Here is a 16558-nt window from a genome sequence, read left to right as displayed (position 1 = left end):
GGGAATTGGTCAGGGAGGTGATGGAAGACTGGGAAGTACCTCTGACTGCCCAGGTTGGTTCTGGACTTGGATCTTCTACTCGTAAGCTGTGTGACTAAAGGAAGTCACTGAACCTCACTCAGTATCTATTTCTTCATCTCTGAAATGGAATTTATATAACTTTCCCTGTTTGCCCTCACACTGTGGAAATTTTATTATGCATGCCTCTCTTGTTGATTGTTTAGGTAAAAATGTACAACCTTTTCCCAGGAGAAGGCTGAATTCCCAATCGCTAATTTAGAGCCGTTATCTTCCCATTACTACATTTGCATCACAATGGAAAATATTCTTGTTCTGACATCTTCTGAGAATATTCTTATTCTTATCTTCCCTGGTCAGAAACTTGTAACTCTGTAAGTAAATATACATTGTGCTACCGCATGCAGGTAAAATTTCACCGAGCTCCTATCGATTGAATTGTTTCCCACCAACAAGTCACGTATTGAAGCCCTAACTCCAACTTGACAGCATTTGGAAATGGTCTGTTTGGGAGATAATCATGTTTAGATGAATTGATGAGGGTGGGGCCCTTATGAATGAGATTAGTACCCTTCTAAGAAGGGACACCGGGGAGATTGCTCTCTTTTTCCCTGCTACACTGTGTCAAGATGACTACCTACAAACCAGGAAGAGATCTCTCACCATAAAGTGACCATGCTGGCACTTTGATCTTGAACTTTCGGCTTCCAGAACTCTGAGAAAATAAATTTATGTTGTTTAAGCCACTGAGTGTCTAATATTTTATTATGTTGGCCTGAGCTAACTAAGACCCTACCTTTGTGCAGAGTAGTGAGTTCCCTTTGTGTTTTAACTAAAGTTCATAGAGATGCTCACTAAAAGAAATAGTTAGATTGAAACAACTCGTGATGCTAGGGAAGTGGCAATGGGGCAGTCAGTGCATGCCAAATTTAAATGCCTTTCTGCATTGCACTAGATCATCTCTGAACCTTGACTGGAAGTTATTTAAACTTTAAAGACCCACAACATAAAAGCATGTTGAAGTCCTTTAAACTCAGTGAGCTTTCACACTGAGAGTATTTAAAGTTTAAATTGCCTCCCACAGGGTCCAAGGCACCATCCAGTGTGTGGAGGGGTTCTTTGAACACTCCTGTAGTCAATATGAGTCCACCGTGTTTCAAGAATATAGTGACAGCAAAAGTTAGTTTTCTTGGTAATTTCCATCTTCCTTCAACCAGCGTCTAATCAGTTGCTATGGTTTATCAGACACTCCAGTTGCTCTATCTGTGAACTATACTTAGTCCTTCCCTCCTGAAGTTTGTATTGTAGTATAAGCTATGCCATGAAGAAGTACCGATATGATGTTAGAGAAGTCATAAGGAAGAAAAGTTTACTTCCTGCTTGGAGTTGTACATGGAAAGCTCAGACAAATTAGTGTCTGTGTAGTCTTTTAGAGGATAGGGGCATGTAGACTAAAGGTGAAGGGAAAAGATAATTCAAATACAGGCTGTCCTACAAGCCTGTATACAGTTGGCACTTACACAGGGTTGTGTTTCTGTTTGCCTAAAGCAGAAGTAGCCAGATAGAAACGATTTTAGACATTGAGCACCATGTACTTTCTTTTACAAGTACTAAACTCTGCTGCTATAGGGAAAAAGCAGTCGTAAACAATATGTAAATGAATGAGTATGGCCATGTTCCAATAATACTTTATTTATGAAACCAATGGTGGGCCGAACTTGTCCCATGGACCATAGTTTACCTTTCCTGCAATAAAGGATACAGTAGATGACATTATTTGGCTGTCGATTTTTACTTATTTGTTTTATTGTCTTTGTTAATGGTTTTCTTTGTAGTTTAATTTTTTTTAATTTGAGTATAGTTGACACACAATGTTATATTAGTTTCAGGTGTGCAACATAGTGATTCAACTTCTCTAGATGTTATGCTATGATCACCATAAGTGCAGCTACCATCTGTCACTATACTATGCTATTACAGTATCATTGATTATATTCCTTATGTTTGTTTACTCATTTGTTTTGATTTTAGTTTCCACATATGAGTGAAATCATATAGTATTTGGCTTTCTCAATCTGACTTATTTCACTGAGCATAATACCCTCTGAATCTATCCATGTGGCTGCATGTGATACAATCTCAACCTTTTCTATAGCTGTATAATAGTCCACTGTGTGTGTGTGTGTGTGTGTGTGTGTGTGTGCGCACACACCCCACCACCTCCTTATCTATTTGTCTATCAGTGGACACTAATCATCAGGGAAATGCAAATCAAAAGCACAATGAGATATCACCTAGTACCTGTCGAAATGACTAAATTTAAAAAGATAAGAAATTACAAGTGTTGGCAACAATGTGGTGAAAAAGGAACCCTCATGTACTGTTGGTGGGAATGTAAACTGGTATAGCTCCTGTGGAAAACAGTATGGAGGTTCCTCAGAAAGTTAAAAATACAGCTACCCTATGATTCAATAATTCCACTATTGGGGGTTTACCCAAAGAAAGCAAAAACATTCATTAGAAAAGATAGCTGCACCCCTATGTTTATTGCAGCATTATTTACAACAGCTAAGATACGGGTACAGTTTTCATTCTTGTGGTTACAGTAATAGCTTATAGCTTGCCAGTTCTTAACAAAACAAGGTAATATGAAAAGTAGCATAGGGCTGGCTTGAATCCAGTAAGAAAGAGTCATGGGAGGCAGTGACCTTAGTAGCTAGCAGAAATGTGACTTCTACAACAAGTCAGGCACTCTTCTACATATTATTTGCTCAGATTAACATATGTAAACAGTAAGCGGCATAATTTTTTTTTTTTAATTATTGCCCCCTTTTTGCCAGTGGGAAAGACAAAGCACAGAAATGTCAGTCATGTGACTTGCTCCTGCTTTCAAAGTTTAAAGGGAGATGTTTAGTCAGGATTTGAGCCGAAGCATCTAGCACAGGATGCTACATTCTTAAACTCTATCATGCTATCTTTTAAGGAGAAGCTCAAGGTGATTTTACCAAACTACTTAGCTGAAATTAAAAGTTTTCCTGAGACTGTTTAAGAATTTGTTGAGGTCTGTGTATGAAAAGTGTGCACTTTCCCTAGATTATGACAGTTCTACATTCTGAAGTCTCATCGACTCTAGGGTCCCATTGAAGCATTTGTCTGTCTTTAAATACAGAGAGCTTTTTCACTGAAAAGAAACGTTCTTTCAATGTTAGGTGTCTTTTTAACATCAAGGCATAAATAGAGGACCTAGTAATTGAATGCTTTTTCCAAGTGCAAGACTTTAAGTGTTAACCCCATGATATATCGTAAATAACAACCTTTGTCATCTGTGCTTAATATCAGTTCTAATGTCAGAAAACACATCAATGGATAGGAAATTTGGGATTTTTTTAAGGAAATTAAGGATAAGTCCAAAGTAAAATTAAACTAGGAATGACAGCTATTTAATAATGCCACGGGGCTCTCAGTTACGCAGCTAAGGATTGTAGTTAAGGTTAATGAAAATGTTTAGAATTAATGTCCTAGTGTTAGAGACTCCAATCAAATTTTTAAATAGCACAGTAGTAACTACCAGCCTTTACTATATAGCAACAGAAAGAAAATGTGTGTTGACTTTTCCTCTGTATATAAAAATACAGATTTTCTTTTCATTTGGAACAAAGGAAAATAAGTATAGTGTAGTAGAAATCTTTGGATTTAGACAGACCTGGTTTTGAACTTTAACTCCATATTTCATTGTGTGTTGAAAACAAAGGAGGTTTCACACTTTCTAAATCTCTGTGTTCATGGTCTATCTATGAAATGAAAATTATAATAACTTAAACTCTTATCATGGGGTATGACTTTTTTCTTTATGAAAGCATATAACATGAACAAGATGCTTAAAATGCTGTTTTTCTTTTTTTTCTTTGAATGTTTTTAAATGGGAAATTAACATTTAGATCTATAGGAATATAATTATAGGCAGATTTATAGAGCATGAGTGTCTCCCTATTTATAAATGTTCAAAAATTAGGCAAAATTAATGAACTGGGGAAAAACTACTGGGTTATGAAATCCAGAAAATGCTGCCTTATTATTTGGATTAAGTGTGTCTCCCCGAATTGAAGATGTTTTCTCAAGGGAATGTCTGTATTAGAACTTTAAGATACTTTGGTATGTGTATTAAGATGGCTGAAGGCATTTTTAACTGTGAATCTGAGAGTGTCTTACAAACATGTCCTTTTTACACCATTTTATCTGTATCTTTGGACATTTTATGTTTTTCTGTAAGAGAACTCCCATGAAAAATCCATTTGTCACCATGTTATCATTATGTAGATAAGAAAATAGAAGCAAAATTGAGGACCAGACAAGCAGTGAAAGGGAGTCTGCGCCCTCTAGTGACCCACATTTATTTCTCCCAAGGGCTTACATAGCTCTTTTTGGTTTCATCATTTTAAATAAACATCAAATTTAATTTCAAAACAAATGACTCAGAGTTTTCCAGTTGAGCATATTACATTGTGTGATCATAGATTTATTACTATGACAAGATTTCATCTATCACTTAAGAGAATATTTCTATTAACCTGTGTTAAGGTAATTTTCTCGTACAGAAGTGTGTTTCAAAGGGATTTTCAGTTTACTGAAAATGAAAAATTGTCTCTATGCATCTGTGGCTTTGCAACATTTTATTTCCAGTCTTTCGGGTCATGCAGTTTTTGTCCACATGCTTGCACACTCTGTGATTTAAAAGTAATTCCTCTAATATACCTAGTTCTGGCATCTTAGAATTTGGGGGGATTTCCTTAATTTTTAAGGTATGTTTTCTTGGAAGTTCTATTGACAGAAGATGTGAAAGTGACTTCTTTGTAGCCCTATCATGTTTTAGAAATAAATAGAACCAAAGTATTTCTAAATGGTTAAGATCTGTTACCAAATTAAGAAGATTATCTTAGTCATTTTTATCTACTAGATATTAAAATAGTTTAGTTAAGTTTTACTTTTTCATTGAGAAACAAAATTTTGTAGGAGTTTCATTCCATTCGGTGCAGTTGGCTATCCTGGAGGTACAAAGATTAATATCATTGCCAGATAACTCATGGAGGTTTCTAACGTTTATAGCTTAAAAATATTAAATCACTGGGGTTTGTATCCAAGGGCATATATTTTAAAAGGCAGTATTTTTATATGCTCTAAACATATAATTTTGTTTGCCATAATTGACAATGAACAAGACTCATGATTTTAAGGACAAATTTTATATATTGGTTTAGAATTCAGAATTTTAAAGCACATGTTAAATAGGCATATTTTAGGACAAGGTAAACTACATAGAAATTGATTTTTTAGTATCTTTTCAGATGCATTTCTGCACAATTTGGAATCATTAAATTTTACTGTACTGAAACATATAATTTTATGAGTGATGCACTTAAACTCACACATATAAAACTAGAAATACATTAAAACTTGTAAATAAGATCATGCAAACATAAGGAAAATAGAGAACTTGATAGGACTGTTACTGTAGCAAGTTTACAATAATTGAAGACAGCATTCTTTCTCATTCATCATATTTTGTTTCAAGTGCTGTGTAAACTGTTGAGTTTGTAGGGTTCTTATTATAACTGGGAGTTATAACATCCTTAGACGTTATTTTATTTGATTGCTAGGTAAACAGACTAATATAATTAGAATATCAGTGCTGCAATGTAAGCAGAACTGACCTCAGCTTTGTATCTCAGGTCAAAATTGTTTTAATTAGCAAAGTAAATAAATACATTTAAGAGTAACTATTAAGAAGTATATGTTAGTTTCTATTTTAAAACCAGTTTGATGGAGTAGAAGCTTTTCTACTTCTGCAATTTAATGGAAGAAGTAAAGGAAGATCAGAGAAGTTAAGTCATGTGCCTAAGAAAACAGCAAAAAGATCACGATGATTGATTAAAACCTGTGACACCTGACTTTCAGTTCAGTAATTTTCCACTGCACCATATTTACTTTGTATTTAAAGCATATACAAACATACACATGAAACACTTACGTACATCACACACATTATAAAAACTATAAGGCAATCATGTCACCCTATCTCTTCCCTCCCCGCCCAGCCCAGAAAAACACAACCACACTGTACAAACACACACACACAAACACCACACAAGTTTGTGTATGCAGTGCACAAACTACCCTGATTTGGAGGAGGTATTTATCAAAAGGTTGACTTGTTTTCTCTGAGCTAGATTGGATTTCCCCCCCTTACATTATTTTATAACCATGAAGTATAGCAATTACCATATACTCAGCACATCTTAAGGTTTTAAATAAACTTTATTTTTAGCACTAGCAGGATATATACCGAGTTTCATTTGATATTTTATAAGATCTCTCTAATTCAAATTGAATTTGTACTCTATTGAATATTTAAAAGCAAGTAACATGTAGAAACATAAGGGAAGGAAGGACCGAAGTTCCCAGAAAGAAAGTTGAAGGGGGAGTGTAAAGTTGATCAAGAAAATCTTCACAGAAGTTGTGTATTATTTACTCAATCTTGGAAGATGAATAGGAGTTCTTCAGATGGCCTGGGATCAGGAGAGTACCTGTACACTGATACAGAATCAAAATGTTTTCTCATTTTTTAGAACTCTGAAGAAGATAGTTATTATTTTTTATTTCTTTTTTTAATAGTTTTTATTATGTTAGTCACCATACAGTACTTCATTAGTTTTTTTAAATTATTTTATTTATTTTCAGCATAACAGTATTCATTATTTTTGCACCACACCCAGTGCTCCATGCAATCCGTGCCCTCTATAATACCCACCACCTGGTACCCCCAACCTCCCACCCCCCCCGCCCCTTCAAACCCCTCAGATTGTTTTTCAGAGTCCACAGTCTCTCATGATTCACCTCCCTTTCCAATTTTGATGTGTTCAATGATAACTATTAAAAATACAACTAAGAAGGTTGCCTGGGTGGCTCAGTTGGTTAAGCATATGCCTTCAGCTCAGGTCATGAACCCAGGGTCCTGGGATTAGCCAGCCTAGAGACCCCAGCTCCCAGTCAGGCTCCCTGCTTAGCAGGGAGTGCTTCTCTCTCTCTCTCCCTCTGCCCCCCCATTTATGTTCCCACTATTGTTCTGTCTCCCAAATAAATGAATAATAATCTTAAAAAATATATAATTAACAAAATTTTAAACTCTTACCTCCCTTCCAAAAAATTTTCTTCCATGTATATGGAAACAAAACTATAATACCATTGAAAAAGAATCATAGTTTTGTTTCCATTAACCATAAAAGTGTGTGTTTTAGCTAATTAAAATGTATGTTACAAATTTGGCTTGTTAAGTTACCTAGTCTAGGTCTAGAGCCTTATGGTCCTATAATAGTTAACATATTGTAAAAGAGTCAACATTTTACTTTCTAAAGATCTTCAACTTTAAAGATGAGGCTCCTAAGTTTTTATGAATTTCTGTGTTCAAAGATGTTTGAAGATGTAAAATGGCCATTCATAACCTAGCTTACTAATCAAATTAGTTAAGCCTGGGAGCTTGGAGGATTTCTATTTTCAGAGTTTACACATTTGGGAATGATGAATTCCAAATGGTATATTGAAAGTGACTGAACTAAAGTTTATGTAAATGTGCCATGTTAGTTTAATACTTTATATGGCAGTCACTGTACAGAAAATTAACATAATATAATCAGTGTCCATTAAGAGGCTCTTCTGAGCTAATTAGCACAATTATCATATAGCACAAGTTCCATACAATGATATACTATTGACATTTCGAAACTAACAAGTTTTTAAAGTCAAGTATTTAATTCTTTTGGTTGTGTTTCTGTATTTTTTAAAGAAATTATTTACTTAAAATATTTACACATTGACAAATGTCTCCTAATTTTGACCATAAGGGAATGTGAATGATCTAATTTGCATAGTCTTTATGGGAAATTCAACTGGATGAAGTAGAGTCCATTTGTACAATACAATCTTTTTCTTGTTGGAGAGGGAATGGAAGAGAGAGAGAATTTTAAGCAGTCTCCATGCTCAGCACAGAGCCTGACAAGGGACTCAGTGTGGGGCTTGATGTGGGACTCGATCTCAGAACCATGAGATCATGACGAGAGCTGAAATCGAGAGTCTGATGCTTAACCAACTGAGTCAGCCAGTCACCCCTCTAGAATACAATCTGAAGGGAAAATTTTAACCTTCTGAATATTTGGTATATATGCACCATATTTTTGATATTTTGAAACTTCCAGAAAATGGAATGTCTTTGAAAATGACCTTGTTTTCATAATTAATCCTTTGCAAATAATATAAATTGAAAGCTATAGTTTCTCTGCACTATGGAACCTTACAAATTTTAGTTTTGTAATGAGTGCCCTTGTAAAAAAGCAAAAAAAAAAAAAGTCACTTCAGCTATCCATCCATAAGATGAGATTTTAAAACATGCTTGAAAAATAGAGGACAGAGTACTCACCAACAATGATGGGAGAAAAATCATTTTGTAAATAGAGAATAGGAAGTCACAATGTTCTTAATAGGAAAAAAAGGATTTTAAGTTGGATGAAGTTAGACTGAATTTAAGGGTTAGAATCTGTCTGTAATAACATACAGACATACTTGTCTGTTATAACATACATAATGTTAAGTACAGAGTAAAATGTGTTATGAGAGTATGATGAGGAAATGATGAATAGAATAATGGGCTGATTCTGAGAGTGTAGAGGCCCATTATGAGTAACTTACTACATATCAGCTCATTAACGGTGATTTCATGAGAGTTTTAAAAGTGAAGAAAAAAGAATTAGTAGAAATGAGTGACTTAATGGAAAAAGAGAAATACGTGCACAGAATCCGAGATTTAATATGGCATTAAAAATAATTGTTCAGTGTTTTTCTTGGTTTTTGAGAAGGTGACTGAGTTACAATTGTATGATACCTTTAGTTGGTGATGAAATCCCCAGCCTCAGGCCATGCAAAGCATGGTAGAAAATACCACCAGCAAAATGTTGGGAGAGTAGATAGCACCCAATTTATGAACACGTATGGATTCCATGTTAATTTGCCCTACATCCCAGCTGAAATATTGGAAAAATATTTAATAGTAGTGAAAATGTGAAAACTAGAGGACAAACCACAGAAGATGATGAACCAGGAGCTGCCAAATTGATAAGGCATAAAATAAATGTGCAGTTGTTACTTGGAAGCCAGGATCTGAGTAGGAGCCAAGAAGGAAACCTTGTTCATTTTGCTAAAAGCAGTAGAAATGTCACTGAGACTAAGCATTGAATGTGGGTTGTTGGCGCTCAGAAAGAGATCAAGTGAGGCCTTTTGAAACCCTGTCTCTGCTTCCCCTTCACCCTTGCATCTTCATTGTTGGCGTAAAGAAATGGGGATGCCTACTGGCAGAATATCAGAGAGGGAAAACAATGCTAGCAGCTGACAGTTAATTCCCAGAACTCTAAGGGATGGTGCCGAATGCTAGACGTCGGTGTGGAGGCTCACTGTATATTACGTTGGGACAGAAAAGTTTAAGTTAGCAATTGAGAGAGATGTTTGAAGCAACAAGCCCAAATGGAAGCAACAGGAAAACAAAAAACAAAAAACAAAAAAACAAAGCAAACAACCCTCCCTCCCAAACCCATACAAGTAGGATTTGGTAAGGAATAGCTCAGAGCTTAAATCATGTCAGAATTAGATTTAGGTTCCACCTCTTGCCAAAGGAATCAGGTGTTGCAATTTGGAAAGAAAAGAGAAAAAGAAAGTCTAACAGCTGAAAATAGTACAAACTCATTGACATTTTTGCTTCATTCTGTTTCACAAAGTGTAACATATTAACCTATGTGCCTATGAATAGACATTTTTTTTTCCTTAGGTAAAGCACTGCACTCAAAACTGCCCTAGAAAAATTTGAAATCCCTTTTAAAAATCTGTATATCAAAAAGAGAGTATAATCACTCTCTAAAGGATCCTTATGTAAAAGAGAAGTTCAGGCATCTTGTGCAACCTCTTTCCAAATTTATAAAGCCAGATAAACAAAAAAATTGAATGAGGAAAGACCTCTATGTGGAATTTCACATCCTGTTGCCTGAATTGATCTGAATTATTAGAACTGCATGCCAACTGGTGCCCAGGCTTTCCTTAAAAATCTTCACAGACCTAGCAGCAAGCAGACGGTTACCATGGTGTTGGCTCCACAAAGCCTTCATTGTGTGGAGATAACCAATTTACTTGACAGAGCCTCTAGTCTAGAAGCTGATTTAATCCTAATTCATTGAAAAGGTATTTTTTTGATTATCCAAAGGAAAAAAAGTCACAGGGTGAGCTGGGCCCCAGTTCAATGTCTAAAGCACTTTAATTTGTCAAATAGATGTTTTACTAAACCTCCCTTTTTGATAATGTAGACAGATGTGTTTTTATCTGTTATCTGTAGAGGTTAATACCATGGCATATAGTAAGCACTTAGCATAAATTTTGTGACAGAAATGAAGGGAAATATTTGGCTGCTTTAAAAGGAAGCATATATAGCTTCTTCATAAAGACAAATGTCTAAAAGTGATATAAGAATTTTTTCTGGATGAAATTTATTTACTGTCACATTGGATAACTTTTTGTTTTTGCAATGGATTGGAGTCACGGTAAATGGTAATTATAACGTGAGTAAACAAGACCGTGTAAATTTCAGGACTGGTGAAAAGCTTTCTCAACATAGGTCTTAGCTCTTCCAGATGTGATGCCAGCTATGTACCTTAAGCAAGTTTTGGTTTCATAGACCTGTTGATGGAAGTAAGCAATCCTTCTGTTAGGGTCTGTAATCAAAGGAGCGAGACTGATAAAAAGGGAAGGTCAAGCAAGGCATTATTTTGCGCCAAGCATCGAGAATCAAAGTGACCTGTCAGGGCCATCTCTTGCAAAGAGGCGACCCCTCCCAGCCTCACAGACTAACTTTTATAGAGGTAGTTTAGCTGGGCTATACACAGGTGGCCAATGAGATTGCAATACACAGAGAAAACTGCACAGTCATGTTAGGTCACACATGGGCAGCCAATTGAATTACAATTCACCCCAGTAGATACATGTGCTCCCTACTGATTGGATATCTCCACCTGGCCTGACCCGCCCTTGTATCTGGGCTTTGCTACTGGGACTGGTAGCTAGGGAGACAGTATGCACGCCCCATTGATTTGCTGTCTCTACCTGGCCTGACCCGCCCTTGTATTTGGGCTTTGCAAGTAAGTTCCTCTGGGAGGGGCAGGGTCAATCTAAGTTTACTGCATAAACAACAAAATGGCTCCCTCTGATTAAGTAGGCCCTTACACTTCCTAGAGACAATTTGAATCAAAAGGATATAAGACTAATGAGAGCAAGTCTAAAGGGGGAATTTGACAGTGAGTCCTGGATATTCACATCTCACCTTTATGAGTCAGAGTATATTTGTTGTGTAATTGGGTCAGGCTGATTTAAAAGGAAAAGAGCAATTTTGACCAAAGTGGCCAAAGTAGATTATGATAAGGAGCCAAGTTTTCAAGAAAAAAAAAATGTTCTAATGGATAGGTGAATAAAAGTCAGTGAAAGCTTTTACTTCATTGGAGTAGGGACAAAAGTTAAGTGTGGCTCTGGGCTCCCTAAGAAACTTGAAGTGAGCTTTGTTTCTAGAAGGGCTTGAATAAAGGTCAAAGTAGAATATAGGCTTAAGTGGTCTGTCAAGGCCAGATCAGGATAATTCTGATCTTTATGCTAAGAAAAATGGGAAGTCTTTGAAAGATTTTATAGATGAGGATTACATAATCAGATGTTTTTAGAACCTATCATTTGCCAGTAGTGCATGGACTAGATGGGAGGATTCCACAGAGGTTTTGCAGAGCCATTTGACAGGGCATTGCAGTGATTTTGATTATATTTAATTGCGATCTGAATGAGGATACCAGCTGTGGAGCCATGAGAAGAAGAGAGAGTCTGAAGAAATAGAATATTTGATGTATTAGAATTTGTAATTTATTAAATGTGAGAAGGAAAGGAGAGGAAGGCAAAAAGATGATAGATGGTGATGCCATTAACCGATCTGAGGAACACTGGGAGAGTACCCATTGGGGGGACAAAAGCAAACCATGTCTTGACATTTTATGCCAAAGGAGCTTTTATAATGCTCAAGTGAAGATAGCCAGTAGGCAGTGGTTATGTAGCTACAAAGCTCAGAAGAAGTGCTTGAGATCAGAATCTTTGGTACATCTAGATTGCAACTGCTGTCATGGGTATGGATCAGATTGCTAGTAAAAGAGTAATAGGGGTACCTGGGTGGCTCAGTCACAATCCAACTTGTGATTTCAGCTCAGGTTCTGATCTCATGGGTGATGGGATGGAGCTCCCTGTTGGGCTCTGCACTCAGTGCGAAATCTGAGAGTTTCTCTCTCCTTCTCCCTCTGCCCCTCCCTGTCTCTCAAAATAAGTAACTTTTTTTTTTTTAATTGACTTATCTCCCTCTTTGTGGGGGAAAATAAAGAAAGAGTAATACAGTAAATAGAAGATGACTGATGAACCAGGAGTTGATCACTTTTGTATGTAGTGAGAGGGTAGAGGAAGATGAACCTGCAAAGGAAAAAATTAACAGTAGCCATAGAAATTAAAGACAAAATTGAGTAGATGGTATGAAGGCAAAAGGAGGAGAGTGTGCTCAACAGTGTTATATGTTGCTAGACAGCAAGAAAGTGAAACTCTCCATGGGCTGTAGTGACCTGATTCCTGTATTAAGCAACATTTTTGTTGAGAAACAACAGTAAATGGAGAGTGAGTAGGAAGTAGAGAACTGACAGTAAACTGGATAACTCTTGCAGAACATTTGGCTTTGTAGAAGATAAGAGAATGGCTGGAGGGAACTATGAAGGTCAGGAAGTGTTTGGCTTTAAAAAATAGGAGCCTGGGTGGCTCAGTTGCTTAAGTGTCTGCCTTTGACTCAGGTCATGACCCGGGGTCCTGGGATCCAGCCCTGCATCGGGCTTTCTGCTCAGCAACGAGTCTGCTTTTCTCTCTCTCTCTCTCTCTCTCTCTCTCTTCCTCTACCCCCAAATAAATACATTTAAAAAAATAGGAGTGAATATGTTTACATTTCTATATGCAGAGTTCACTTGAAAGGGAGGGGTTGAATTTGCAGTAGATAGATAACAAAAATCTGATAGACTCACATGCCTGTAAAGAAGTGAAAGAACAAAGTATATGTATATACCACATTTTCTTTATCCATTCATCTGTTGTTGGACATCTGGGTTCTTTCCATAGTTTGGCTACAGTGGAATACTATACAGCCATCAAAAGAAATGAAATCTTGCCATTTGGGACAACGTGGATGGAACTAGAGGATATTATGCTGAGCGAAATAAGTCAGTCAAAGAAAGACAATTAACATATGCTCTCCCTGATATAAGGAAGTGGAGAGGCAACGTGGGGTGTTTCGGGGGTAGGAAAGGAATAAATGAAACAAGATGGGATTGGGAGGGAGACAAACCATAAGAGACACTTAATCTCACAAAACAAACTGAGGGTTTCTGGGGGGAGGGGGGTTGGGAGAGGGGGATGGGGTTATGGACATTGGGGAAGGTCTGTGCTATGGTGAATGCTGTGAAGTGTGTAAACCTGGTGATTCACAGAACTGTACCCCTGGGGCTAATAACATTATATGTTAACTAAAAAAACTAATTAAAAAAAAAGAAATAACCTGGCACATTGTTAGACACCACTATTAACTCCTTACTATGTGGAAAAACCAGGTATTTGAGCATTAAATGTATTTTTATTTTCCATGGAATTGCATGTCCTTGCCTTTAAAATAAAACTAAAATGAATTTATGGGGTGCCTGGCTGGAGGAGCATGTGGCTTTTGATCTGGGGGCCATGAGCTCCAGTGTGTGCTGGGTGTGGAGATTATGTGAGAATAAACAAAAACAAAAACAAAGAACAAAGTATAAAAGGCTGGTAGAGGGATTGGCTTTAGGCAAAGAAGGGAAACTCACCCAAATACAAGAGAAGGGAATGAGAAGGGCACATGCAGGGAAGATTGAATATTTGGACATGGGAAGCGGAAGAAATTCTAGTCTGATAATTGCACTTTTCTTGGTGGAGTAAAAACTGTCATCTGTTGATACCTGGAGAAGGAAGATGGGTTAATGTTTTGAGAACTTTGGAAAAACTAAAATAGTTCCTGTGGAGAGCTGGAGTTCAAGGTAAAACAATGAAATATGGCAGGATACTGAGTTCATCTGAGGCTGTTTATCATTGCTTTAGTTTGGGTTACCTAGGAGTGGATCTGGAGATGAAAATTTAGGTGAAAGTAGTTTATTGGGGGAAGTGATCCCAAGAAGCAAAGTGGGGGAGTGAGATTAGGAAAAGAAGGCAGCCGGTAAAGGATACACAAGTGGATTGTTGTTGGAGGCAACTGGAGTTGAATCCGTCTGGGGACTCTCTGAGGCTCTGTGTAAATTTCATCATGACTGTCACTCTGAAAGGAAAGGGAGCTGGAATATTGATCTACCAAGGGTCACTCTAGTGAGATTAACATCTCAGCACTTCTTACCTTCCCCGTGCACTGGCAAGTGAATGACTGCAGGCAGAGAGACACAGTGATGTCTGTATGGTACCAAAGGAAAAGCAAAAATGCTTTTCTTAAAATATTCTGAAGGAAAACCTGCTCTGAATTTTATAGGTAGCTGAGTGACCAGAGTCAAAGATTTGATTTGGTAAGTTAACATCAAAGAGAGAAAGACAGGTGTTTTAGAAGCATGCAATAGGACTCTATTTCAACGCTGCCCCTGTGAATGAAGAAACAGGAAACCTGGTAACTTAACTTACAGGAAAAAAGAAATGTAGAGAGGATAACAATCACCATGATATGAAAATCCATAGATATTTATAGTTCACGTGCAAATAAGAGTTTTGACATTCAGTGACATGGGACTAGAGTCAAAATCTCTGAATTCAGATCTCTGTTCCTTCAATTTCTTGTTGGGTACCTTTCACTCAGTAAAGATTTGTCACTGCGAACCAGGCGCTCTTTGAGGTAAAGAATTTTCTAAATTCTCTGTTCATAGATTATTTATAGGTGCTGATAAAATCTAGGGGTTCTTTACCAAGAAAAATGCACACACATTTAGAATCATGCCTGGAATTTCAAGTGAGGTACAGACCTCCTCCTCCCTTGCAACCCATCCATGACTCTCCTCCAATCTCTGCTTTAACTCGATCTGAATGCCCTGATCAAACTCTCATTGGCTTCATAGGTCTTTATAATAAAAGAATGAGAATATCAGGGTATATGATTAGATGTCTTTTGCAGCATAACAATGCACTGCAAATTTAATGGCTCAAGACAGAAATAATTTATCTTGAGGTTCTGCAGTGTGGGCAGGGCTCTCTGGGTAGTTCCGAGGCTCTAAGGTGTATCAGCTGGACAATTTATTTGGCTATATTCAGCTGGTGTTTGAGATGGGTGAAAAGGTGAAAGAAAGCTTCCTTCACGTGCGTGGTGCCTCATTCACTTCCACATTGTCTCTCCACCTGGCTCCATCGAGCTTCCTTAAAGGGCCATTGGAATTCTCAGCTAACAGTTGCATTGTCAGTCTATGTTCTAGGGGAACAAGATCCACAGTGCAAGCACTTACAAAGCCTCTGCTTGCCATATGCTTCCTTATATCCCGTTTGTCCTAGCAAGTCACATAGCCAAATTCAGAGTTGGTATTGTTGGAGACTACACAAGGGCATGGATCTCCAAAGTATGGTTCAATGGGAGCTACTGATAAGAATTTTTTATTTGCTGTAAGTACTTTCCAGAAAGAAAGAGGGTTATCTTGGGAAGTAGTGATTTTTCAGCCAGTGCAAACATTCAAACAGAGGCAGAGTGATAGCTTATATGAGATACTCTAGGGAGGCAGTTGTTACACTGAGCTTAATAAGATGACCTCCATGATCATAAGACTGTAGATCAAAGCTAACTCCAAATTTTGAGCCTACATAACTAGGTAAATGGTGGTGCTATTAACAGTAACAAGGGCATCAGGCAGTCTCAGATTGGAAGGCGAATGGTAAATGTAGAGAGACTGCTTTTTTTTTTTTCATATAGAATGAAAGAGATAATCAAGAAAAAATGACCCTTATTTTTTCCTGTCTTAGGTTGGATGTCGATATAACTGAACTTCACAGTTGGATTACTCGTTCAGAAGCTGTGTTGCAGAGTCCTGAATTTGCGATCTATCGGAAGGAAGGCAACTTCTCAGACCTTAAAGAAAAAGTCAATGTAGGTTATGCATTAATTTTTATGTATTTTCCTAAGTTTTGTGCTTATAATCTCTTTGCTTTGTACTATCCGATTCTATTAGTTGAAAAGATTAAAGCAATATGGAATAATGCTTTAAAATATATCTTTAAAGTATATTTTACATATTTAGCAGAATTAGAGTTTAGTGTCAAGAAACGTTTCCGGGTTCTACTGTGATGGATCAGGGATGCTTTTCATAAACCTTCTTTAACTTTTATATTATTTAGCAATAAATTAACAATTTTATAA

The 16558-nt window shown here is 37.0% G+C and overlaps 1 protein-coding gene across 5 annotated transcripts in view; it reads left to right on the top strand.

Moving 5' to 3' along the window:
• The window catches only part of DMD (dystrophin), a 2094983-nt gene that overhangs the window by 681688 nt on the left and 1396737 nt on the right, over window positions 1-16558 (top strand). For all 5 annotated transcript variants that reach the window (XM_032330377.1, XM_032330378.1, XM_032330375.1 and 2 more), the window contains exon 18: window positions 16165-16288. In XM_032330377.1, the coding sequence (XP_032186268.1) occupies window positions 16165-16288 (124 nt within the window). The remainder of the gene's footprint in view (window positions 1-16164; window positions 16289-16558) is intronic.

Source organism: Mustela erminea, chromosome X, assembly GCF_009829155.1.
Source record: "Mustela erminea isolate mMusErm1 chromosome X, mMusErm1.Pri, whole genome shotgun sequence".
NCBI classification, from domain to species: domain Eukaryota; kingdom Metazoa; phylum Chordata; class Mammalia; order Carnivora; family Mustelidae; genus Mustela; species Mustela erminea.
Note: the sequence above shows the minus strand (reverse complement) of the source record. Positions and strands in the feature narration are given on the sequence as shown.